General features: G+C 45.3%; 1 protein-coding gene across 7 annotated transcripts in view; it reads right to left on the bottom strand.

Annotated features, from left to right (window-relative positions):
- TRIO (trio Rho guanine nucleotide exchange factor) overlaps window positions 1–24,380 on the bottom strand; it is a 373,499-nt gene that overhangs the window by 24,719 nt on the left and 324,400 nt on the right. For all 7 annotated transcript variants that reach the window (XM_082381867.1, XM_082381868.1, XM_082381865.1 and 4 more), the window contains 7 exons: window positions 16,266–16,558; window positions 14,704–14,874; window positions 12,057–12,152; window positions 5,632–5,780; window positions 4,440–4,506; window positions 2,988–3,091; window positions 1,435–1,504 (listed from right to left, as the gene is read on the bottom strand). In XM_082381867.1, the coding sequence (XP_082237993.1) occupies window positions 1,435–1,504; window positions 2,988–3,091; window positions 4,440–4,506; window positions 5,632–5,780; window positions 12,057–12,152; window positions 14,704–14,874; window positions 16,266–16,558 (950 nt within the window). The remainder of the gene's footprint in view (window positions 1–1,434; window positions 1,505–2,987; window positions 3,092–4,439; window positions 4,507–5,631; window positions 5,781–12,056; window positions 12,153–14,703; window positions 14,875–16,265; window positions 16,559–24,380) is intronic.

Below are 24,380 nucleotides of genomic sequence, written 5' to 3'. Positions count from 1 at the left end.
AAAGAAGCCCACGCACCACAACGAAGAGTAGCCCCCGCTCGCCACAACTAGAGAAAGCCCGTGTGCAGCAACGAAGACCCAACGCAGCCATACATACATACACATACATACATAAATAAATACCAAAAAAAAAAAACCATCTCAACCATGGACTATACATCTTTTTAACGTTCCTGTGACAAAATGGAGATCCTCGTGACACTTGTGCCATGTGCTACAGTAGTCAAGGCAAAGCCCTCGTATGGCTGAGCCATGAGCGGAACCGACTCGACTGCTCGTTTTCATGGACCATTTTTACTTGAAACAATGATGGACACACACTGTAATTATTTACACGTGGGTATCTGGTAGACACTTTCCTGAATATGAATAAAATAAGCCTGTCGTTTCAAGGCAAACAACCTGCAATGTCTATTAATAATGAAAACTTGAGCTTTCAAGCAAAAAATTATACTTTTGGAAAACACGGATCTGCTACCTGGAACTTGACAATACTTAAAGACTTTTCTGAAGAGATGGGTGGTGATATGAACAAATCTGATTTTTTGATACTGTTTATTGAAATGTTTCAACATCTGGAAGATCTGTCTGAATCAGTGAACCAGAATTTACAATGCAGGATGTCACAAGCTGGTGCAGGGGTAAAAGAGCCTTTAAGTGTGAGACAGTTCAATGGCTTTTAGTGCAACAGCAAGAGAGAAGTTCACCAATGGGTTTTCAGATTCCATGTTGCGACTAACCTTTAAGAAATTCTCACTTGTTGAGTTTTGATGTAGTATCTAAGAAAATTATCTATAATCATCAGAAAAGGCTATTAAAACACTCATCCCTTTCCATCCAAATATCTGTGTGAGGATGGATTTTTTTCATAAATTTTAACTAAAAAACATACTACAATAGGTTCAATACAGAAACTGATATAAAAATGCATCTGTCTTCTATTAAGCCAGACATTAAGGAGATCTGCAAAAATACAAAAATCCTGGTCACTAATTTTTTGAAAATATAGTATTTTTTCCTAGAAAAACCCCCAAACCTTTATTGTTAACATGCTTTAGATACACACAAAAATTTGATTACTATATTAAACCCACTGCACGTCTTGATACATCACCACCTGCACCAGACACTTGTTTGCCTACAGACATTCCCAAATGTTCCTCCTTCTGGTCTGGCTCTGGTCCCCTTCTGACCATCCTGTACTGTTTGTGAGCTGAACAGCCAACTGGGGCCAGGTGACCGTGAAAGCTGATCATTCACATGTAGAATAGCAAAGGGGGATTTTGAGTCCAACTCACTGACATTGTACCATTTGATCTTATTCTTAATATAAGCACTTCTGTAACCTACAAATGAGTTCTCCTTTAATCTGACAAGCCAATTTACTAAATATGACAATACAGAACAGAATATAAATAATGCTATTGTACTTACATGTTTAACAAAAAGGGATCCTAGTTTTTCCGGATCTTCAAGGCACTTCTCCAACTCTCCTAAAAAAAAGCTGAAATGAAAGGAGAAATATTAGAACCATTTCCAATTTGGCCTTCTAATTTTAGATTGAGATTTATATTTTCAAAATATTCTGTCTTGACACAAACAATTGGGAAGTGTAAAGTATATGCTTAACAAATATAATGCACACTGAAAACATTTTGTTAGGATAGAAAGCAATAAGAGACACAGTTTTACAAGGCAAGGCAGGGTGAGACATCCCCTTGACTGGCAAACTTCCCCTCCTCTGGATAATCAACCTTTTTGTCTCCTTTTGTTTTTAAATGACACAAACAATAATATCCCATCTGAATATGGGGTAAAAAATAAATGTTTCAAAGCAATTGGTCATTTTTCTCTCTAAAAACTTGGTCCTCGTACCTGTGAGTTTCATATTCTTTCCATGGTAATTTTTAGGAGGCTCAAATTGGATAATAACAGATACAAAATACTGAATGTTACCTGGGCCAGCTTTATCAAGTTTTCTCAAATATTATCAAAATCAACTTCTAAGTTGCAAATATTAGCTTCCATTAAGATGAGAATTAGGTTTCCGCAGAAACAAAACAGCTGTGGACAACTACTCTTCACTTCTTCTGGGCCATAGCAGTTGGTACAGCAGTTACATATGCTGATATTTGTATCTGGTATTTTACTAACCTGCAAACCAGTACACCAATAAATGCTACGCTGAACTGCCTTGCACTTGAGGATTCAATATCCCCTAGTTCTGCGCACACCACATTGCTGGGAGCAATTTCTCTGTCTGGTCGTCCCAGGAGCCTTGTGCCGTTTCCCCTTCCCGGTCACAGCTTAAAACCAGCCTTGGGAGCAGATGACTAGATAATAGCACCAAATATCCTTTTTTTAAAATAGGTTTCACTGTAGATTAGGACAGGTGTGGCAAGGTACTGGGATCAAATTTGATTTTCATGGGCAATCATGTCTACTTTCCCCATTAAAGCTGACTTGAAAAAACTCTCTAACAGTAATTTGTATTTATTAAAGAGGTGGCTGCAATTCTAATTAGAAACACTCATCGAGGCTCACTCTATGCAGATGTTATTCTAAGTGCTTTACATGTATTAACTCAGTCACTCTTCACAAAAGTCCCATGAGGAGGGTAACACCATGACCCACATTGTGTAGAGGAAAGGATGGAGGCAAAGAGAGGGGAAGCAAAGGGCTCGGGGTCAGGACCATGCTGTGAACCCAGGCGGTCAGGCTCGGTGCCCGGGCTTCCAGCCTTCCCAACACAGGCACCTGGATGGACCAGCACAAAGAAGGTAAGAGACTTCCTCGTGCTGTGAAATGCAACCAGAAAAGGCCTCGGAACACCAGTATTTCCTTTACACCAGCTACCTCCATGGGGCCACATAGGTAAGGAAATGAAATGGAATCAACAAATATCCTTTCTCGTTCGCTTGACGTGGTGCAGTTCAGCGGGTGATGACAGACGGTCCACCAATGAGCGTGGCACGTCTTTTACGTACTCTCTGTGCCAGTCGTAAATCTGATGGACGTTGCCAAACACAATCTTGTCTTTGCCTTTCATGTCATCGGGAACGCCATCTTCTCTCATAAGTGCCATGTAGCCCTAAAATTAAATATTCAAAGATAAGATTATTTCACTGAACATGTTTCAATCAAGTAATGGTTTACTGACTGAGAGCCACAAAGGATAAAAGAGACATACGCACTGTCTTGTAAACCAGTTCTTTATTTAAGAACAAAAACCCTTTGTGAAATGTGTCCTTAACTGGCCCTTGAAATACAGTTACATTCATTGACATGATTTTCTCTCCCTCAACTATTTAGCATTCAAAGATCAAAACTCTTCTGAGGAATTGGAAAGTTTAAATAAATGTAAATGGTTTCATAAAACAAATCATCTTGTCAGCTTGTAAAGATTAAATATTTGGCCAGAAGCATATTTCCTCTGTTCTTGGTACTGATCTGATATAAACAGATTTTCTCTTCTTTTTGGATTATTTACATAATTTGTTAAATAAGGATTTAACAACATACTTTTCACAAATTGATTTTTAACAACAGTTGATTAACTATGTTGCTAAAATGTCGTTTAAAACTTCTATATAACTTGGATGTGATTCAGCCTGGACAAGAAGCTCTGAAGTTTTCAAGTTATTCTTAGTAATGATTACAGACATGTCAAGCATGTTTAATTCTTTATGTTATACAATTAACTGTAATAGGCATTACTTTTAATGGAATGTACATCCAAAAAGTATTGCCCTGTACATATTTGCAAAGTTGAAAGAATAAGTGATAAAGTTTTATATTATAAAAATAGCTTTTTGATAAGTTGAGTTTATTAATATGATTATGCCCTAAAGTTAATGGCAGGGACAAGCCTAGAGAGAGCCCTTGATTTAGTATGAAAGGCAGTGGTTTTGCTATGGGTACAAAGTGCGTATCAACTTCTGGTCAGTGAAAGTGGTGACATATTCGTTCTGTGAAAACTACAAGCAAATGGCCTGGGGTGGTAGCCACAGACCAAGCTCTGAACCCAGGTGGATTCAGGATGTAACTGAATCCATAGCTGGTCACACTGACTTTTCAACCAATGATGTCCTCATTTCTGTGGTGATACCCACTCTTGTAAAATAATTAAAGGCCAGATTTCCATATAAGAAATTCAATGGTTGGAGATAATATTTACAAACTCAATTATACAAAGAAGAGACTATGTCAAGATGCACCATGCAAAAAAGAAGCCTTTAAAAAATGAATACCGATTGTTGAGATAATTGGCTAAATTTTATTTTTCAGAAATATTTTGTTGGTTGTTGTTATTGTGTTTTGTTTTAGTCAAAAATATTTTTAAAGCTTTTGAGAAGGTATCGGCTTTCAATTGTGCAGTACAACACCCCCGTGGCAACCCTCAGGGCGGATACAGGTTATCACATCTCTGAAACACACACCTCCACCACACAGCCGAGGTCCCGCACATAGTCACGTTCTGTCTCCACTAATTCTTGCAAAACGTAGCTGAAAAAAGAGAGAAAAAACAGTGTTTACCACCTACAATCCAAGGAATTTTCCGAATGAATTCATCCGCCCTTTTGCTTTTGTCAGGTCAGATTCTGCAGGGGCGGCTGTGAAGTGACCTCTCAAACTTGCACAAGTGGATCTCCAATTCTTGTGTATCCCCAGTCACTGACAGGTTCATGTGGGTGACCCACGGGTGCTGCAGAGGTCACAAGACACCTCGCATTCCGGGTGAGTTCACACCACCGGCCTCTGATCACGTGTACGAGGAACAAAAGCAGCACAGACATAACTTTGTTATAAAGGCATGATGCTAAAGGAAGTAGGGTTTTTGCTTGCTTGTGTTTTCATGATAAAGTCATTTTAAGCTTTGTTGGACATACAAAAGAAATTTAACTCAGATGTTTAAAGCCTTGGGTCTGACCACATCATTCAGAAGTATTTCTTTTCGTAAGGTTCAGTAACCGTTTAAGGCCACTCAGATAATAGAAGACAATTCCTGGGTCGGTTAGAGCAAACAACCTCAGTTGACCTAAAAAGGTTCGTTGGTTGGTTGGTCAGTTTGTTCATTCATTCATTCAGCCAACACTGGTCAGGCACCTCCTATGCACCCGATGCCACTCTAGGTGCTGGGATATAGCACTCAATAAAACCAAGTCTCTGTACTCATGCAGCTGGTAAGTTTTTTCCTCTTCTCCAAATGCAATTTTAAACCTTTTGTAATATTCTTCAAGACTTTTAAACTGAAACTGAAAAGCTCTACCACTAAGGTATGTTTCAAGTTTTGGGGACTGCATTTAATTTTATGTTATCTTCTTTTTTCTTCACAACTATGTATATAATAGAAAGTAAGGCAGTTTCTCACCAGAAGTGACAAAAAATATTCTTGTATCATTCTCATTTATAAATAAAGTATAATATACAAATAAAATAATAAAAGCTGCAGCTATGGCTTACTGCGCCCTCTTGAAGTTCTGAGTACTTTGCAAACAAACGTACAATCGCTCGGCAAGAGACCCTGGGTCTCCTCCTCGTGTGACTCAGAGATGAATCCCAGCCACAGCTCTGTAGGTGACAAAGCCAGGAGGGAAGCCACCAAACAACGACAATGAGAACATTTCTTACTGCCGTCTCTTTAAAGAGCTGGATTTCCTCTCTTCCATCTCATCAATGGGCGAGGAGGAGGACAGAAGGGAGTTGTCTGAAGGGTTGAAGGAGGGGCTGCTACTTCCTCCCTGGTCGACGAGGAGTGAGCTGGGACGATCCTCCAGCGCCTACAAGAAACCAGATCGCCAGTCAGGCCTCCTGCCCACACAGTGCATGAGGCTGAAATTAGGGCCAGAAAATCTCACACGTCAGAAAATACTGAAGGCCTGATTACAACACTATAGAGTCTATGTGTGTGAAATCACATCGCATTTAACAACAAAACCCCCAGCATTAATTCTGAAATTGAGTAAGAGGAGCTGCACAAAAGAGGAAAGTTAGAATGAAAAGAACGGTGGATTTATACCCATTAATATATTCTGTTCCTGGTTACCAAATAATTAGAAACAATACCACAGACCGTACCCATTTCAAATCTAGCCCTTTTCTTTCCAGTTGTATTCCTGCCACATGAAAGCATGACCATGTCAGAAGTGTGTGCAGTCGCCTCGTTCAGGCCGGTGTACCCAGACACACTGCCCACATTCCTGGCCGGTGGATCATGCAGCAACGTTAGCAAACCTATAGTTTAATTAAACAGACTCATACTTCAATGCACGGAGATCATGCAGCTAAAATTAATCTCTAACTGTGACACTCGCAACTTTCTTCTTCCTCAGGAAGTGGTTGCCATGCCAATCTTGAACACAGCTTTTTCAGTGATCAATAAATCTGTGACTTGAATATTGATGACTTTCCTCCCTGGGTTAGTGTGACAATGATCAGCAACTGATTACTTTCTAATTGGTACATATTAATTTTCTCTCTTAACCTGAATTCATAAAACTACTAGGGGTATAGGTGATATTGCCTTTCTTTTAAATTGAAATATAGTTGATCTACAATGTCGTGTTAGTTTCAGGTATCCAGCAAAGTGATTCAGCTATATGTTTTTTTTCAGATTCTTTTCCATTATAGATTATTACAAGATATTGAATAGTTTCCTGTAGGTCCTTGCTGTTTATCTATTTTATATATAGAAGTATGTACCTGTTAATCCCAAACTCCTAATTTATCCCTCCCCGCCACCTTTCCCCTTTGGTAACCGTAAGTTTGTTTTCTATGTCTCTGAGTCTATGTGTTTTGTAAATAAGTTCATTTGTATAATTTTTTAAGATTCCATATATAAGTGATATCGTATGATATTTGTCTTTCTCTCTCTGACTTACTTCACTTAGTATGATAATCTCTAGTTGCATCCATGTTGCTGCAAATGGCATTATTTCATTCTTTTTTTTTTAACGTCTGAGTAATACTCCATTGTGTATATATACCACATCTTCTTTATCCATTCATCTGTCGATGGGTATTTAGGTTGCTTCCATGTCTTGGCTATTGTAAATATAGCTGCAGTGAATGTTGTGGTGTGTGTATCTTTTCGAGTTAGAGTTTTCATCTTTTCTGGGTATATGCCCAGGAGTGGGATTGCTGGATCATATGGTAACTCTACTTTTAGTTTCTGAAGTAACCTCCATACTGTTCTCCATACTGGCTGTACCAATTTACATTCCCACCAACAGTGTAGGAGGATTCTCTTTTCTCCACACCCTTTGATGATGGCTATTCTGACCAGTGCGAGGTGATACCTCATTGTAGTTTTGATTTGCATTCTCTGATAATTAGCGACGTTGAGCATCTTTTCACGTGCCTGTTGGCCATCTGTATGTTTTCTTTGGAGAAATGTTTATTTAGGTCTTCTGCTCATTTTTTGATTGTTTTTTTTTTTTTGATATTGAGCTGCATGAGCTGTTTGTATATTTTGGAGATTAATCCCTTGTCAGTCATATCATTTGCAAATAGGTGACAGTTCTTTTAAAATTTTCAAAGCACCCTGACTGGACAGAGATGATCAAAAGGTATTTCAGCAACTTAACTGGGAAAATGTGATTTACTTCTCTTCAAACAAAAGCCCAATACAAACTACAAGAACACTTAATATTTCCTATCATATTAAAACCTCTAATGCTTGTCCTATTTCCCCCCTAAGAGTAACAGGCTGAAGCTGACGCCATCACCGAGCACAGCTTTGAGAACACCAAGTCTGCTCCTGCAATCTCGTTCACCAAACCCACGGAGCTGTGCAAACACACCAACTCTTGCTCTTAGTTATGAAAAACAGTTAAGGAACGGGGCTTGATGGGAAAGTAGCATTCTGATTTTTAAATAAATAGCTCTTGACCTCTAGTGGAAGCGCACGTTTCGTGGTAGCAGCAGGGCCTGGCCCATGCGCGTGGGCCCCGGAGGCCTTGGACGGGAGACTCAGGAGACTGGAGGCTGGAGGACGAGGGGGAGGGAGCAGCGGCGCTGTCTCCTGCCCAGATGTGCAAGGAAACAGCCGAAGCTCGTTAGCTTTAATTACGGTCACTTGAACGGTGAGCAAAGAGAGAGACAAGAAAGGTTCCAGATGGCCGCTCACGCAGAGGAGCGGGCGGGGGGGCCCCGTGTGGACCTGCCCCAGTGGCATCCAGGCTCCTTCCGCGGCCTCTCCTGGACGTGCTGGTGTGGACCCCGGTGGGTGGCCGGGCGGGTGCAGGCGCGCCCCCAGGCTGCAGTCACGCTTGTGCCGTCCACTCCTGGCCGCCCAGCGGCTCTCCCACCGACTGTGCGTGAGTGAAAAGGCTCAAAGCTGCCACAGAGCTGGAATCACAGGGACTTCACAGGTTCGGATGAATAATCTGTGAAACCTTCTGGGTTGGGCGGGTTTTTGTGGGTAGGTTCTTGTCAACTTTCCCTGTTTCTTACATGAAGAGAGACTATCCGTGCAGACCTAGCTCTTCTGAGGTTAGTGCTGGTAAATTATATTTTCTTAAGAAACTGTCCATTTCATCCAGGTTTTCAAATTTGCTTTCAAAGAGTTGAACAAAGTAACGTGTCATGATTGTCTCAATTCCCTCAGTTTATCTTTCCTTTGTAATTTCTTATTTTGTGAATTTGGGCTATCTTCTTCAGAAGCTTACCTGAAGTCCATGTGTTTTGAAAGAACAAATTTTGGGTTTTATTTCTTATTCTATTTTTCTGTTTTCCAACTCATTCATTTCTGCTTTTATCTCTGTGAATTCATTCCTCCTGCTTTTTTAAAAAAAATTTTGTTGTTCTTCTAATATCTTGAGCTACATGTTTATTTATTTTCATTCTTTCTTGTATCTCCCTTTACATTCAGATCAACAAAGAGAAGAAAACTCCAAAGTCAGATTCAGTCCCTGCAGCTGTCAGCCGCCATTGCCCACACCTTCCAATACTGATCAGGAACGTGGAGGTGGAGAGAGAGGCAAATTCCAAGGAAAGGTGTGCAGGGTGGTTTTTCCTTTTCAGGCGGAATCCTCAGGTTCAGGGCGAGGAGAGTCAGTTCCCTGAACACACACTGCACGACAGCAGGACACCTTCTCCCCTCGCCTCCCCAGACCACTGCACACACAGCTTTGGAGGGATAACAATTCAGCGTTCAAATCCGATCACCAAGTCACGAGAGCCTAAGAGACAGCCCTCAGGAAAACGAACAGGAAGCCCAAGGAGCCACAGCACACGGTGAAATATGCAGGAGTAACTCAGAGTCGTGGGGAGCATGACGGTGAAGGATAGTAAAATGGTTCACTAGAGGTTTTAGTGACAAAAAGTACTTCCTGTTTGAGGATTAGTGACCAGAAACCAAGGGAGAGTTATGTTTCCCCTGAACCAGAAAAAGAGGGCAGAATTTAGATCACATTCCATGGAGAATGAAGAAGAGATGAGCTCACCATAAAAAGCCTAAATATGGTTCTCCAACGGGGAGGGAAGGCATGAGTGAGCGCCCAGGTGGAGGGAACCCGGCTGGGAGCTTAACAAACAGCAGTCGCTTTACCATCCCCTGCTTCCAGCTGAGAGATGGGCTCAGAGAGGCGGAAGCAGTCAGTAGGAGAGTCTGAACCCACATCTATCTGATTCCAAAACCTACGCCCTTTCCACTCTGCCAACAGCTTTATGCCCATTAACTTCGGAAGAGACATAAGTGAGTAGAAATAAGTCAGTTTCAATGGATAAAGTTTAATTATTCAGAACTTAAAAGGGGGAGTAAACCAGTAAGAACTGAGAGACCAGCCATAGAACTCCTCTCCATCTGAAGTCCATCTGAATTAATTACACATGAATCTCAGCCCACTTACAATGGAATCCATTCAAATACCTGCAGAATAATGACTAGCAGGTTGACAAAGTGCTGTCTTACAACATTCCTTGGGAAAACTACTTAAATTATTAGACAAAAATGATTTTAATGATCATATAACTGATGTGTATAAACGGCTGTTTTTAAAATGTTTGAGGATGTTTAAGAATGCTTGAAAACTCATTAGATATAATTTAAGCATCTTTTTAGACCATTAATCAACTTGTCTCTCAAAAAGATAGCCAGGATGTGGTTTAGCTCAGTTCCTACTGACATGATCCCGAATTTTTGACCAGTGGAGTCAAGTTCTTGACTTATTTACCAAGTCCTAGCAGCCCTCCTGCCTAATGTCTTGTCTAAGCTCGAAGCCCACTGCGTCCTTCTCAGATCACGGCACAGAACACCAAGCAGGGGGAATTCCAGCTACGGCAGGGCAATACCTGCCGGTCTGAATTTTGGATACAATTCCCCATTTGACCTAGTCAACCAGCCTCATTAGAAGCTGCTTAGGGGTGGGTGGGAGAAGCAACTGGAGTTATATACATGGTACCTAGTTACTACTGGCTTTGGAAGATAAATTCCTAACTGTAAAGAAGTGCAGCTAACTCTCGAACAATGCAGGGCTTGGGATGCTGACTCTGTACACGTGGTTCCTCGGTGTCTGTGGTTCTGATTCTGTGGATTCAACCCAGGGCAGACTGTGTTGTACGACAGTATTCACTATTGAAAAAAATCTGCATGTAAGTGGACCCATGAAATTCAAACCCAGGTTGTTTAAGGATCAATTGCATACCCTTTGATCTAGCAATTCCAGTGCTGGAAATTTACCCTACAGGTTTAATCACACATATTAAATGACAGTGGATGTTTACAATGGTGAAAACTGAAAACAATAGATATATATTATTATGAATTTATTTAAATAAATTATAGGAGATTTCTATCTCTGCCCCTTACTAGCTGGTCAAGTTTTTAAGCATTCTGTATGCCTCAGTTTTCTCATCTGTAAAATGAGAATAGGACAGTACATGCCTACCTCGTAGGGCTGCTGTGGGGAGTATATACAAAGAAACTATCTGGAGTGAAACACATCAAACTCTTATGGAGAATGGAATGTGGGAGAGGCCGAGGGCTTTTACTTTAGGAGGTGCGACTTTTAAAAGATGTTGTAGGGTAGCAGGATATACTAGTCTAAAATGTTGTTACCATTACTGGTTTTTCTATTTCACAGGAAAACTAAAGAAACACAGAAATTTATTGATTTGAATCAGTTAGAAACAATGCAAACCTGTCTAACTTCAATGAATCAACATTTGATTTGGGGCTTTTATTAAATGAATCCATCTTGACCAACTGGCAACAGAGAGGTCACAAAAAGAATAAAGCCCTTATACAGCAATGCAAACCCTTCTCTCTCATACACTGCAAACCCAAGTGAAAGATCTCAGCGACAGCAAGAGAGACTCCCAGTGGTACCTGTTGAGTCCAATGACCCTGTGCACAACTTTGGACAAGACTGGAGTTGACCACATTGGCTATGACGGTCCCAGTACTGCAGACAATATGGGTGTAGGAAAGGACTGACCTTGGCTCCTGGGAGGTCCCTCTAAGCCTGTGGAATGTCCTGCCTGATGAAGTCTTTGTTTACCGGGGGTTCTTGGGCTAAGACAGACAGTCTATGCTAACAACGTGACTTTGGGTGAGGGCTTTGGTCCACGTCCTCTCTTAATCCCCGGAGAGGCAGGGGACAAGGGTGAGCCATGTGAGCTCACCCTCGTGTACGTGACTGAGCCCAAATAAAAACTCTGGACACCAAGGCTCGGCGGGGCGGGGGCAGGGTGTCCTGGCTGGTGATACCCTGCACGTATCATCACACACTGTGCGAGGCGGGGAGAGTCAGCGTTGTGCACGTGACTCCACTGGGAGAGGACAATGGCAGCTTGAACCTGACCCTCCTGGACCTGCTCCTGCACCCCTTCCCTGGCTGATCTTCACCTGTGTCTTTTCATGGCAATGAACCACAACTGCGGCTTCTCTAAGTTCTGTAAGTCTTTCAAGCCAATTACTGAAACTGAGGGTGGTCCTGGGCTTCCCGAACTCCGTCCTGCAGACCAGAGCCACAGCTGGACGAGGGCCAACCCGCCTACAAGGAGCACCCTGGAGCAACTTCCAGCCCTCAGCCTGAGTCTCTGGGAAGCCTTACCATCTTGCTTTTCACGAGTTCCTCGATCGCACTGACAAGCTCGGCTGCGCTCGGCGTTTCGGAGCTGGTGGGGCGGACTAATAACCGAGAAGAGGCCTATGGAGGAAGTTGAGAAAAAGAGAGGGGGAGGGAAATGCCTCGTGTTAGTCACTGGGCAGACAGAATTCTCCTGCAAGCTCAATCTCCTTCTAAAAGTAATTCCAGACAAAAAGACCACAAGTTTGTCTTTGTTTGCATTTATTTAAAGCCATCTTTTAAAATTTACAATATTCTGACATGAAATACTAAATAGGACCTGTCTGGGATACATGTGGAAAGCAGACAAAGTCTGTTTTTAATACGCAGTCATGTACCATCAGAATGTTTTTCAAAGAGGTGACTGGGCACTGGAAAATTCTAACTTTTGCAACTGCTGACTAGGCTACTGGCTAAGGAGGAAAAGGCAGAGAATCTGATCAACAGAAGAGTGAAAGGCTTAAGGGCTAATGAGTGAACCCTTTAAAAAATCGGGAAACAAAACTGGATACTAAAAATGGCTTTACTGTGTGGACGGGGTTAAAAGAAAGAAACAAGAAAAGGAAAGGAACCGGGAGCACCGGCCAGACAGGGAAGAGGGGGACAAGCTCACCATTTTCTGTGCCATCCACTTCCCCAGTGATTAGTGCAGAGGACAGGAGATCTGTGGCCTCACAAGCTATCAGATGCCACTTACGGCTAGAGTCGGGGTGTACAGGGGTGGACAGGTAAGGAATCTGGGAGAGGGGCTACTGAGCTCGAGTTTCAGTAATTAGCAAACACGCTGTGTTTGCGGATTACTTGCACCGTTAATTTACTGGAAACTAGAAGAGGGGTGTAATATGAACCTTGCTTCATATTAAGGACAGCAGAGATGCATGTGACACACGGCTAGCTGTCCTAACGATGCATGTCTCACAGCAGACAGATACGGATTTATACATTTACAACAAGGCTGTTACAATACGGATCCAGATATGCACTTGGCAAAACAAATGTTGGCTTGGTCTAATGAAATCTGGAAGATGAGGTGAAGAAAACAAGGAAAAAATTCAAATGGAGAGGTAAGGAAACTGAGCCAAAACAGACACAGAACACAAATCAACATAATGCTGCAGTGAAAGTTTACAAAAAGAGAAAACAGAACAAAACAAAACATTAGTCACAAGATAATATACTCTCTGGGAACATCACTATAGACTTTTGTAAAAGAAGAATTTCTATGGGTAATACCCAATGAGGTAACACAATAACCAATAAATGATTTTGGCAAACAGAAGAATATAGTGCAATCCACTCTTTCAATGGAGAAAAATACCCTCTTATTTGGTGAATAAGTCAACCAGGCCTGGCACCTCACTTTCGGCTAACCATCCAGATTTACACAATTCCAGTTTTCTGCTTTTAAAGAGGTATGGCTTAGAACGCTACAAAATAACCGAGGAGTTGTCAGAGCCTGGCTTCCTGGCGGGTCTGCTCTGGGCAGTGGGGTGCGAGCTTCTCTCCCATCTCAGGCCACCCTGCCCACCACCCCCGTGGCACGGGGTCTGCACCTCAGATGCCCTCCAAACCCCAGACTCGAACCCAAGCTCCCTCCTTCTGCCAAGCCCACTGCGCCCCTGCTGTGCACTGAGGGCCCCGGAGGAGGAGGGGGAGGAGGAGTTCTACAGAGAAGGCGCCTTAGGTTACGACTAACGCGTGATCGGCCTCGGCCTCATGGCCGTCGATCACTGAGCCAGGGCGACCCCGGGTCATCACGTACGGGCCCATCCAGCGAGTGACTGTGTTAGCACTGAGGGAAGTCAGGGAAGGAAAAAGGGGAAGAAGGGGGAAAACTGACGAAAACATCTGTTTTATTCAGAAACCTCAGTTTCTGCCAAAAAAAAAAAAAAAAAAATCACCAGTAGTGACTCCATAGGATGGTTTTCAACACCTGCCAGTTTGGAGAAGCAGGACGGGCCAGAATGCGAGAGGATGTATAAGCCACAGTTACCAGGTTTCCTTCTTGATAGTTTAGGGTTGTACAGAGTAATTTTAGATTATGTAAGAACTCAAAAGAACCCAGAAAACAAAAAATAAGATTTACTTGGCTTGAAGCCTCTGCATACATCCAAATAGAAAATTCATGGCTTTGAACTGATTCCTACGCTTTGACAAACTCCAGTTTGACCCAGATGTTTGCCATGTTGGAAAAAGGAACTGGACAGCAATACCTTCCCACCTGAAAAACCACACCTGTGTGCAGACACCTAACAGAGAGAACCAGATGGGCTCGTGTGCGTTTAGGACGCAATCACGCAGGTGGCGTGCGACTTCCCTGCCCTCTCAGGGACCCTGGTTAGTACAGTGAGAAAAATTAAAATGACTTGAAAAGTAGCAATTACGAAAGCATCCATGAAAAATGCACTGAACGTATTTATACACGCACACATGTACGAGAGACTGCGCGTGTTCCTACAGCTTGGTCTAAACGGCCTTTGCTAGCTATACTTTTGGGGTGAAAGGCATCTTCCAGGTGCCTTTTCACAGCCCAGGTCGCTCTCTACGCCCCGCAAGGAGGCTGGGGCACAGCGGCAGGCAACCGCCAGGCTCTCCCCTGGCGAGGCTTGGTGTGGGCGTGGGCCCCCCTTACCTTGTCGTCCTGTGAATCCGGCTGGAGCAGGCTGTGCTGCTGGATGGCCATGGGCGGGGGCAGGGGCACGGCGTCGGCCCCCTCCTCCCCTTCTTCCTCTCCGCAGCTCTGCATGCCCGAGGACGAGGACTTGGAGAGCGTGCCGCTGCTCAGGCCCTCGTTCCGGCCTCTCTGAAACCAGACCGACATTCGCCCATTGGAACCCGGCCCTGACTGCCAACGTCAGTTCACAGAAACTGAGCCCTCAGGGGTTAACTGGAAAAGCACAGCCTGGCCGAAACTGAGAGCAGACATCAAGCACAAGCTCCTTCCAACCCTGACGGGAGCTTCCACTCCCGCCAGCGACCCAAGCTCCCTCGCTTGCCAACTTGGACGAGGGAAGGGCCACTGAGAGCGTCTTTGGAAGGGACTGCCAACGTTAACCGTTAGGCTCTGAACACATCTGATCTTCAAGAAGCCAATTTAAAAAGAAGGTTCAAAAATTTGAACCATAACCCTTAGTTTCTCTAGTCTCATATTTCACTTTTTGTTACTTTGCTCAAATAAAACTCACCGACATCAGGAGGGCATAAAGAAAAATAGAATTCAAGGTGTATTTTAAGAATCTGAATTAAGTATGCCCATTAATTTTCCCCATTCTTACTTTCAGAAAAAAATTTCAGCTTTTCATTTCTATCACGAGGACACAGTATATAAAACAGATAGATGAGGACATAAATGAACCACACGCTCCAGTGAAAACCCACGGCAAAAACACGCCCAGGAAAAAAGCAGTAGAAACCCCACATCTGCAAAATAAATGGAACGATACAAATCCTGTCTTCTCTCTCTCTCTCTCTCTCTCTCTGCCTTTTTTTGAGTCTGTGAGGGAACTGGGGGATAGGGGTCCAAGTTAAAAACTCTGAGGGCCCCTCACTGACACCACACTGCTGAAGGCCCATCTTGGGGATCATGAAGGAATTCGGTTCCTTGCAGTATAATTTTAAGCTCCCACCTCCTCCAAAAAAGGGGAAATTAAAAATAATTCCTGGCTGACCTACATACATTTATCTTCGATGACATGGGAATAATCCAGGGTTTACTGCTGGGTTAGCAAAGTATATTAACTGTGTGCTTTCTACTCAGGACAAGACATAAGCATGAATATGTATGAATACGGGGGCAGGGGTGGTGGTGGAGACAACTGGAGGATGCAAACATTCCCTTAGTCCTTCCAAGTCCAAAACTGGTGCTTTCCTTGCAAAATGCTGCCCCCGTGGTTGACTGCTAACCTCAGGGGTCACTTAAATCTTTTGCCTCCCGGGAGGCGCCCCTGGCTTTGCCTGTGATGGAGGTGAGAGGGCGCTAAGGTGGCCAGGCACCACGTTTTCCCGAAGCAGGCGGGGTTGCCCACGGCCCTCTGATTTCTTGACCCGAGGCCACGCGTGGGTCCCTGGCTCTAGACGCTGCTGGAGGAACTGAGCGGGGCTCTGACCCTGGTCCTTTCCAGAACGTAGGGAAAACCACCCAACGAGCATATGCACTGTTCCCACAACTCGGAGGGAGATGCCCGAGGCCCTGACCTCTTCCGCTGTCTCGTCCTGCGGGGTGGCCGCACTGTCGTCCGAGTCCTTCTGCGAGCCGGCGTCGGTGCTCTTGCGGACCTCCCTGCTCTTCTTGTGCTTGTGGGCCAGCTTCTTCACGTGCCCGTCGGCCTTGCCGCTGCTCAGCCGCCGCACCGGGCTCGTCAGCCACTTGCGCAGCGTGTTGCCTGGGCGCTTGGGGCCCGGGGAGCTCTGCGCCCCCATCATGTGGGGCTGGAGGGAGGCCACGGAGGCGGGCGGGCTGGCATCGTTGCTGGAGACGGACAGCGAGTCTGCGGGGCGAGAGAGAGACAAGTGTGACTGGCAGCCCCCCGAGTCCTGGCTGGTGCCACTGCGCCGATGAACAGCGTCACCACCCAGGCGAACACCACGTTCGGGGGCCGCCGGGAGCTGTGTCTGGTGGCTCTGCCCTGGGGGGGAATGTCCAGGGAGACCCGACCCACAGGCTCACCCATCAAATGGCTCCCCAACTGGAGCTCTGCTAGAGGTGATTTTTCTCCAGGTGTACTGCCCCCTCCAAAAACCCCCAGGTCACCAATCCTGGAGACCAGCATCATTATCGCACAGGCTCAAAATGTCACTGTCACTTAAAATATCACAGACATTGGCGGACACATTGTTTGAATTATCTTCACCCATTTTCTTGAGAGACAAGCACCAAGAAAGAATGGCTTAAAGAAGAATTTAAAGGAAATTAAAAACTAATCCTGGTGGATAAATGTACAGTTTCACTCACTCCCAGTGAATAAAAGTACCACTCAATAAATAAACATGGGCTTCCTTGGTGGCGCAGTGGTTAAGAATCCGCCTGCCAATGCAGGGGACACGGGTTCGAGCCCTGGTTCGGGAAGATCCCACATGCCGCAGAGCAGCTAAGCCCGTGCACCACAACTACTGAGCCTGCGCTCTAGAGCCCACGAGCCACAGCTACTGAAGCCCGCGTGCGTAGAGCCCGTGCACCGCAACGAAGAGTAGCCCCCGCTCGCCGCAACTAGAGAAAACCCACGCGCAGCAACAAAGACCCAATGCAGCCAAAAACAAATTAAAAAAAATAAAATAAAATGTTAAAAATGAATAAATAAACAAACACAAGTACAGGCACACCTTGGGGACGTCGTGGGTTCGGTTCCAGACCACTGCCATAAAGCCAATATCGCAATAAAGTGAGTCACAAATTTTTTGGTTTCCCAGGGCACATAAAAGTTACGTTTGCACTTACTGTAGTCTATTCAGTGCCCAATAGCATTGTCTAAAAAAATGTACATACTTTAATTAAAAAATATTTTATTGTTAAAAAATGCTAACCATCATCTGAACTTTCAGCGAGCTGTAATCTTTTTGCTGGTGGAGGGTTTGAAAAATTGTAAGACTCAACAAAATGTGACACAGAGACATGAAGCGAGCAAACGCCACTGGAAAAATGGCTCCAATGGACTTGCTCGATGCAGAGTTGCCACAAACCTTCAATTAGTTAAAAATGCAGCATCTGTGAAGTACAGAAAAACAAAGTGCAATAAAACGAGGTATACGTGTATGTATGTATACGTGCGTGGGTGTATAAATCAGTATAGACGTGAGCTGGTCAGGCATTGTGACAAACGGCACCCTTCTAGAAAGTTCAGTGTGGAAGGGTAAAGCTGGCTGGTTCACTGGGAAATCCGGCTCATGGCCCCTTGTTTCCCAGACGTTCTCTGGAACTACACAGGTATCTGCAGCCCCTGCTCTCAGCCTCAGCAAAGTTACCTCACGTGTTGGAGAAAATACCAGTAACACTTAACAAAACAACAACACATTTTAAAAAGAAATGTGAGTAGCAGAAACCTTCCTCAAGTAACCAAAATGTTACTTGAAAATATATCCAAATGAATCTTCTCACTGCATTTGAAAAATTAAACATAGTCGACCCTGAGTTGCTAATTTTTCAGGAGAAAAAAGGAGATATAAACACACTTAGGTAACAGCTGACACTCAACAGATCTGTGGAATTACGTGAGACGTTACTTTACAAACAGAAGACCAGTGACCTGGGACACTTCTTGGCCCTTTCCCGAGCACTGGACTCTGGAGGACTCCTCCCACAGCAAAACAGAATAAAACGCTTCACTTTAGGAAACGGAAGAGCAAGATCATTCACTATGCTTGTTATTTTCTTAAATCTTAATAAGTCTTGAAAATAAATTAAAATTAGTCTTCAAAAAGATGATTTCATACAGCTACCTGTATTAGCTGTATTTACCTCTGCGGCACTGGAGACCATTACCTGCTGCAGTTAAAAAGCAAGACAGTTAATTCCTCCCAGTCATGTGATTACATGTACGAGAGAGTTGACAGCAGTTTCCCACTCACGCTCAGACGCCCGGGCGAGACAGCGGAGCGCCGTCTGACTGCTGCCCGTTCCCTCCTCGGCTGAGCCTTGCAGGGGAGAGGGTATAATCTTCTATAAACAGATGACGCGTTTCAAGCTGGATCACTCATTCTTAAAAGTCTAGATTTTCTCAGAGGCAGACTCAGGCTCAATACAGCATTTCCCCCCTCCTCGTGTATATATGTGTGTGTGAGCATATATTTTTATTTTATTTCTTTTCACAGAAGAGTGACTAAAACATCCCCACGTCAGCCTCGTTTTCCTCAGGTACCATCGGGAAGAGGTAGCAGAACGAAGCCATGAGGTTAACAACGCGCCTGCTGTAAACAGCTTCCTGGGGACTTTCTCAGGTGCTGACTCAGGGTAAAGGGCAAACAAGGCAGGCACGGTCGCTACCCTCGGGCACTCCTGCTGCAGTGACAACAGGAAGGACAGAAGGAAGAGGAGGGGTTGGACAATCCACATGTAGATGATACCTCATTCAGCTTAAGTTTTTCTAAGTACCAACTATCAGTATTAGCAAGGCACTGTGCTGGCCACAGCAGGGGACATATTTCACAGTCGTTTACTGTGCGTTTACTGTGCTGGGATGCAGAGCCAAGCCCTGTACTTGCCACCGGACAGAGATGAATAAACCTACATCCTTTACCCAGGGGATCCCCACCTGCAGGGCTTTCAGTGATCACATAACCATCATTCAGGCAGAACTGTGACACTTCATGCTGTAAGCGAGTACAAACCCTGGTAGAGGTTGAGAAGAAGGAGAATCAGGTGGAGGGATCACGGAGGCCTTCCTAAAGGAGGTGACGCTGAAGCTGGCCTTTGAAGGAGCTGGGCCTGAATAACCCATTAGGAGGAGCTCACAAGGGCATAAGCTCCAGGAGGGCGGGGGCCTCGTCCGCCGTGTCTCTGGAGGTGTGCCCAGGGCCTGGCGCGGTGCCTGGCGTACGGCAGGCACCTATGAAGTATCCACTGGAAACAGCAGAAATCCCAGCCCAGAGAAACAGAGCAAGCTGATGCACAGCCCTATTCTCGGGACGGGCGTTTCTTCGAGGAATAGTCACTCAGCCGAGCAAGCACACAAGACAGAGAACCACGAAGGTGGCGCCCGGGTGGAGGAGGGGGGCCGTCCCCGACAGGAGACGAGCATCCGTGACAGAGCTCCGTGGTAGGAAAACGACAGAGGCAGACTCGCTTTCATAAAACCAAATCAACTGCAGGCCTTAACGTCACCAGCAGAACCCTCACATGTCCCAAGTGAGGGGACACCGCCTAAGCCAACAAACGAAACTTCCACGTGTCTGGGTGCCTAAAAGCGAGCATCTGGGGGGACGCAGCACGGGAGCAACGCGGCACATAATACGAACCTTCAGTGAAGAGGCCGCCCACCGAGAGACCTGACATGGTCTCTGTGTCCCCCAAACGTGCAGGGTTGTGGAGAAGTGAGAGCTCTGGGCCGGGTGGGCAGCTGAGGGCCGTCGCCCCGACACGCAGACCTCGCCCCCGGTCAGCAGCCCCAGCGGCCTTAGGCGGCACGAGGCGATGAACTGCAGTCCGTCACCAATGCCTCATGGGACCCGGCTGGCTTTGCACGTGTGATTCTCAGGGCATCCCTGCCTTGCTTAGGAAAGGAGATGGTGGTGGTCAAAATGGTTCAAAAAGAAAAAGAAATTAGAGACGACACTGCCTAGCTTCTCTCTGTGTGCTCAGCTGCATAGGAGTTGGTTCTCTGCACTTTGAGAAGTAGGTTCAAAAGAGATTTTTTCCCTCAGTTGGCAGGTTGAGCATTATAAACATGGCCGTGGCCTGACCAGTCCAGCCTAGACCCAGGAGGGAGGCAAAGCTGTCCAAGGTCAGAGCTCACCAGTGCTGCAGACGAAACGCTGTTCTCAGGGAATAGCGGTTCTCTTCTTGAGCTGTTATTTATCGTCACTTAAGTGACATTATTTCACTTTACTGGAATATTCATGACTTAAAAATATGCTAGCAGCAATTACAAACTAAAAAGAAAATTTTGTCGTTTCTTAAATTTTACCTTGAAAAACTATTTCGTTTCAGAAGTCTGAAAATGTAGAGGGAAAATTTCTTCACCTGTCTCTAAGATTAACAGATATTTCGTGTTGTGCAGATCTGATACATTAGTCACAATCCGGGGGATTAGCAATGAAAAAAATAACCACAAACTAAAGCAAACAGATACATTCCTTCTCTCTCCAGTTTGTTTTTAACAATAATACTTAATTCTTCATGCTGTTTGACACTTTCCCAAAAAAAAAAAAAAAAAATCTTATTTTTTTCTTTTCAACATAGAAACTCATTTTGCCCACATCAATGGATTTTAACAGTCCATTTACATGCTCTGTGACATAATGCATAAATCAGATTTTAAAACACTTAAAAATTACTTAAACTTAAGTCAATTATTAATAGAATGAAATAAAGGACCTATTATTTTTCGTTACCTTAAGAACAGACTTTGACCACTAGACCCACTGCTCTGATGCAAATTTTAAATTAAATAACATGTCCTAATGACATCTAGTAGAATTAAGGTCTCCAGTGTTACTGGGCAAAAGGTAAGCATGACGCACACGATAAACGAGCTTTCGGCGGTCTCCTTGGGAAGATCCTAAATTACTGGTCTGCACACAGGTGCCTCACGCAGCTGAGCTCCCGGTGGCTGTGACACGCTGCGTCTGAAGGGTCACGGTCGGGCACAGACGCTGCTGGGAAGGCCCCCTTCCTCCCTCTAAGACCCCCTCTCTGTTCAGGCGGATTGTGGGTGGCTCAGGCCAATGACAACAGTAATCCTAGGGCGGAGGCCCACGGCCAGGCTCTGCATCTCCCTTTCATGACTGCAGTTCCAGCTGGGTAACTGTCAGGACAGGAAACCACCGTGACCTAGACTCCAGGCCACACGTGGGCGGGCTCTGGGTCTGGTTTGTTTACAGCTACGCGCTCAGCTGGCACATCCCTGGAGCTTAATCAGTTTATGTTGAATACATAACGAATGGTCGGGACTTCCCTGGCGGTCCAGTGGCTAAGACTCTGAGCTTCCACTGCAGGAGGCACAGGTTCGATCCCCGCTTGGGGAACTAAGATCCTGCATGCAGCCAAAAAAAAAAAAAAAAAAAAAACAACAACCAAACGGGTGAGTCAGTGAATCGATTGCCAGCTACAGGCTATTTTCCGGCCTGAGCTCTCGAGCCTGATAACTTACGCTGACCCCGTGAACGGTGACGTCCTGACTTGGTGCTATACCCCACCAGTCTGGAGACGAGCTACAGGTCACATCTAATTTTAGTCCAGTTTGTGAGTCTGTGAACTATGTACTTACAAGATGGTAACTCAGAGTAGATGACAGCTGTCCCTGTACCGGCCTGCACTAGGCGATGCCTTCTTGCAGGCGAGAGCCAGGCCCAGGAGCCCTTGGTGAGGGTGGGGAGCACGTGAACACCCCCCAGCACGTGTGGTGTGGGCGAGGCGGCAGAAAGAGGGGTCGGGACCGAACTCACCTGAGAAAGACGATGGAAAACTCATTTGTCACTCAGGGCAAATGTTCCTGTTCCCATCTTCAGTTACCACCTCTTGCCTTCCCCTCAACTCCTACTCTCTTGGAAGACAAAAAAGACTCAACACTCAGTACATTCAGTACCGCTGCCTTTCCACCCTGTCACCACCGTCCACGTCTATGAGGATGCCGGCACTCACAACACGCCTTGCTGGGATGTGCCTTCCTCTTCCCAGCCTGGGGACACTCCGCTGATGCAAGGTCCAGGTGGGAGATCAGCTGAGGACGTCGGAAGGACTCTGGACTTGTCACAGGGTCTGAGTTTGAGACTGGCTCTGCCACGCCACAGCCCTGACCTGGGCCAACATCCTGGCACTTGAATTCCCTCATCTCCCAGGGCTATGGTAGGATTACATGAAGTAACGAGAAGGAACGAGCTTTGCAAATTGTAAACTGCTATTTGCAAACATAAGATGGTTGAGGCAAGCTTCTCCTGGACTCCGTGGTAGCACAGAACTTGCTACATTACATGCATGCAAACTGTGAGTGCCCAGACGACGGTGATGTGGATTAATGGTTTTCTAATCACAGGCCTAGCGTGGTAATCAGCTACATACTCAGAATCATTTGTAGACCTATGAAAGATGAGTGAGGCAATGTAGATGAATTACTTCATTCTGTTTCCATTTAAAAAAATAACTTGTCCCTTATTAAGAGGGCAGGGTAAACTGTAGCGTAAAGATACTGTCAGCACGTCCCACTCATTTCAAAAGACGCTCATGTGTGTATAAGAGAAAGCCAGTTGTGAGCTGCCTGAAGCCCTAAGAGGGGAAATCAAAGTTTCTCTTATTTTGAAGGGAAAACAACTCCACAAAGATGGTTCTTTGCTGAAGTCAGAGTTCACCCAAAGTCCATGCTAGATTTCTTCTTAAAATTAAGAAAAAAACTAAAAAAAAAAAAAAAAAAAAAAAAGAGGGGGAAGCGGGAGCCCTGCCCCTCCGGCCGCCCCAGAAGAGTTCCACCATGGGAACACACACAGCCCCAAACTGCTGGGAGGAGGGAAACCGCCCTTGAGTCCCAGTCTCGGCAGTTGAGACATCTGTGATTAATAAAGCCTTTTTTTTTAAAATGTAAGAAAAAAAGGAAAAGGGACCGTATCCTGCTAGCTGCAGACTGAGAAAAGCATCACGTTTCATTTTAACCCTCTCCTCGTTTTCACGACGGTAAGAAGGCGTGAAGATGTTCCTAAGCGTCCCAGAGTACAGACCGGATTGCTGAGGATGCTGTCCCTGAATTCAAAACGCCCGCCCCTGAGTTTGAACACGCTTCACCAACGTGCCCTCCTGCTTGCCTTCATTTCAGCCCTAGCAGCACAGGGGCTCCAGGAGGACAGAGGTCGCTGCTGCTTTGTTCAGACTGTATCTCTAGAGTATAAGGTTTGCCTTTCCCTTCAAGCGAGCGCCTCATAGATTAATGGTCATTCGAAGCAATGGGGCAGCCATTGGGGTTCCAGCCTCTCCCTGGCAGGTACTGGGCGTGGGTATCTGACAAGTCCTCCAGTTTCCTAACAGTGAAGTGACTGCGATTCCTTACCAGGCTGCTGCAGGGAAAAGGAACAAAAACGGTCTTTGTAAACATATAGCCTAACACAAACACGAGGCAGTACTCACATTTTTACACAGAAAAAGAAACTGCGAAAGACAAGCAATAAAACAGGATGCAGTGGGGTGGTGAGATGTGTAAGGATCCCTCTGAAAGACAGGCACCCCGGGCTGAGAGCAGGAAGAAAGAGCAGTTGGAGAGCAAAGCGTGATCTCTCCGACGGCTGGCGCTGCCGCCTTCGCTGTGTCACCGAGCGTCTGCTGTGACAGGCACCCTGCACTCTGCAGCATCAGCCAAGCGTGCACACATGGGACCCACGCCGATGGCCGGTCACGTCTGAGGCACGACCACCGCGCAGAGGCGCACACTCAACACTGGGACACTTTCCAACAAACAGCTGACTCACATTTCAATCGCTCCTCCACGGAGGCTCCCGGAACGATTTTAGCTGATTCGTTTTAAAGAAAGACATTCCTATCTTTCTGTCCATTGTAGGTGTTCAAAAATATCTGTCAAGCGAACCTTGCAGGGCTGTCTTGATGCAAACTCCAAACAGGGTAAGCTGAACTCAGAGCCTGGCACCCTCCCAAAGCAAAGTGCTAATTTACAGTTCTGG

The sequence above is a fragment of the Balaenoptera borealis genome (assembly GCF_965194805.1).
Source record: "Balaenoptera borealis genome assembly, chromosome: 2".
Taxonomy (NCBI): Eukaryota; Metazoa; Chordata; class Mammalia; order Artiodactyla; family Balaenopteridae; genus Balaenoptera; species Balaenoptera borealis.
This window is presented reverse-complemented; position numbering and strand designations above follow the sequence as displayed.